Consider the following 2,466-nt stretch of genomic DNA (forward strand, 5'->3'; position numbering starts at 1 on the left):
AAAAGCAGAATATTGAGGAGGCACCTCATGTGTTGCCAGAGCTGGTTTAGCAAGGGTCTATACAGAGGGGTAGTTTGGCAGTTAAGAGTGTAGAGAAGACTGCTAATCTCTTAAATAACCATGTCCCCTGTCTTCTATTAGAATAAATAGCAACAGAGTTTTAGCCAGACACAGCTGCCTATATAAAGACCATGTTCCTCAGACTGCCTTGTAGCTAGGTATTGCCATATGACTAAGTTCTGGACAACGGGAGATGAGGGAGTAGGAAGAGAGTGGGGAGCGCCTGAGCTGAGTCCTCAACTTTTTTCTGCCTCTTTTTCATTGGCTGGACTAGTGGTGAGCCATCCAGATGAGGTGGATGAGGGCAGCACTCGATAGATGCAGAACAAGACTCTTGATGGATGCAGTTGTCATAGCAACCCTGGACATAGATCTGAACTGCTTTATGAGAAAAAGAAGTAAACATCTAAATTATCTGAGCCACTGTTATTGGGCGTATGCATGTGGTGAGGGGTGGAGTGGAGGGGCATCTTTGCTTGAGTATCTAAACCTATCCTAACAAAGACGCGGGGTTTCAGATTTTTATTCACTCCTCTAGGTTCATGGGGAGCCTCGTGTGCTCTTGACTGTGATAGATCAGAATCACAGGAACCAGGGATAGGATAGAACCCCTGCCGTGGGGTTTTCATCAGAGAAAAAGCAGAGAATGAGACACTCAAGTTCACTGACTATAAATAGCCAGAGAAGCCCAGCCCGGGGCAAGTGACTTCATCCCTGCGGCTAATTGGAAGTTCCTTCCCAAAAAACAGATAGATTCCATCTGCCCCAACAACCAGGGCCACGTGCTTGGGGCTGGAGTCCTGGGTACGCAGCAGACAATAATGAGCCCTACTCTCAGGTGTGTTGGGAACATTAGATGGTAAAATATACATGTTTACCCATCTTGAAAAGCAAGATGGGTAAAGAACTGTCGCTGGAAAAGACCCAACAGAGGATCAACGTTTTCTTCCTCTGGCTCAGAAACGAGGTCATGCAGAGAGCGCACACTGGCGCTGGAGTCAGACAGGCCTGGGTTCAAGTCCTGGCCCCCTGTTTACCAGCTGTGTGGCCTTGGACAAGCCATCTCATCTCTCTGCTTCCTACTCTGTAAAGCAAAAGTAGTAAATCCCTCAAAGGTTATTAGTGAAGTCAATGAGACAAATTATAAGATTCCCAGTACACAGTAGGGGCTTGCGAAACAGTTATTGTGATCATCACGAGGGGGTGGAAAAACGTGGTCTGGAGTAGAAAAGCAAGTCTCCTCACTCAGGTCCCATGACGTGTTCGCTGAATGATCTGGAACAAGGGACCTGCGGTTTCTGAGCCTCTGTTTTATGGGGGGGCAGCAGGGCTGTTGTGAGGATGAGGGACAGCATGTGAGGTGCACCGAGCACAGGGCCTGGTGCACAGTAGGCCCTCGGCCTCCAGGAGCTCGGGTGGGTGTCACTCACTCTGCTTGACATCGCCGTCGGGCGGCGGGCGGCCCTCGAACCGGCTGTCCCTCTGGTTGTTGAGCAGCTCCTTCTCCCTGCCCACCGAGTTCTGCTGCCTGGAAACGCCATCCAGGTCGAGGACGCCCGCGTGGGCGGGAGAGCCGGGGCCCAGCTTCGGGGGTAAGGGCTCCCCGCTGCTCTTCTTCAGGTACGAGGCTGGCGCCCAGCCCTCTTTGCCCTGGTACCTGGGAGGGCGAAGGAGGAAGGAGGCTGGTCAGGCGGCTCTGCCAGGCCCATGGGAAGAAGCCACCAGCCTACTGTGAATCACACGATGGGTCACAAGTGCCCAGGGCTAGGGGCCGGCACACCGCTTGCGGCCTCCTGATGAACCCTAAGCCCTCAGAGCTTGGCATTCAAGGCCTTTGCAACGGCCTCTGCTTTCCTCCCAGCCTCAGCTCTCACAGCAGCCCCCACGTTCCACTCATCCCACCCATCCCACGCGGCCTACAGCCTCTCAAACACGCCACGCCACCATCTTTCAAACCCCATGCCCCTGCTCTTGGAGACCCTCTGCCTGGAAAGCGCTTCCCCCCTCTCCTTCGTGCTCCTCTCTCTCAGCTCCGCTTCACACCATTCCCTCTCTCAGGCCTTTCCTGCGCATCACAGAGAATGAAGCCCTCACTCCATGGTGCCCGCTGTCACCCGCACATATCACAACCCAGTGCCTATAACACAAGGTCACATGGCAGTGGCAGTCCTGTCTCCCCAGTTAGAAAGCGAGCTCTGAGGCAGGGCCCAGGGTCCAACCATCTCTGTGTGTCAAGGGTCTCAGGCCACTGCGGTGAATGAGAAAATAAAAGGACACGTGGACAAACCGCAAATGGGCCTGTAGCAGCCTCTGCTGCAGCTGCTGTGATGACAACAATGATATTGATAACTGGCACTTGGGCACTTACTGTGTCAGTCCTGTTGTACGTACTTTATAGCTGTTGAT

General features: G+C 53.2%; 1 protein-coding gene across 1 annotated transcript in view; it reads right to left on the minus strand.

The window, feature by feature from the left end:
- SH3PXD2B (SH3 and PX domains 2B) overlaps nucleotides 1-2,466 on the minus strand; it is a 72,856-nt gene that overhangs the window by 11,158 nt on the left and 59,232 nt on the right. Inside the window, exon 10 of the mRNA XM_019635938.1 lies at nucleotides 1,491-1,717. Coding sequence (XP_019491483.1) covers nucleotides 1,491-1,717 — 227 coding nt within the window. The remainder of the gene's footprint in view (nucleotides 1-1,490; nucleotides 1,718-2,466) is intronic.

The sequence above is a fragment of the Hipposideros armiger genome, unplaced genomic scaffold (genome assembly GCF_001890085.2).
Source record: "Hipposideros armiger isolate ML-2016 unplaced genomic scaffold, ASM189008v1 scaffold_25, whole genome shotgun sequence".
Lineage (NCBI taxonomy): Eukaryota > Metazoa > Chordata > Mammalia > Chiroptera > Hipposideridae > Hipposideros > Hipposideros armiger.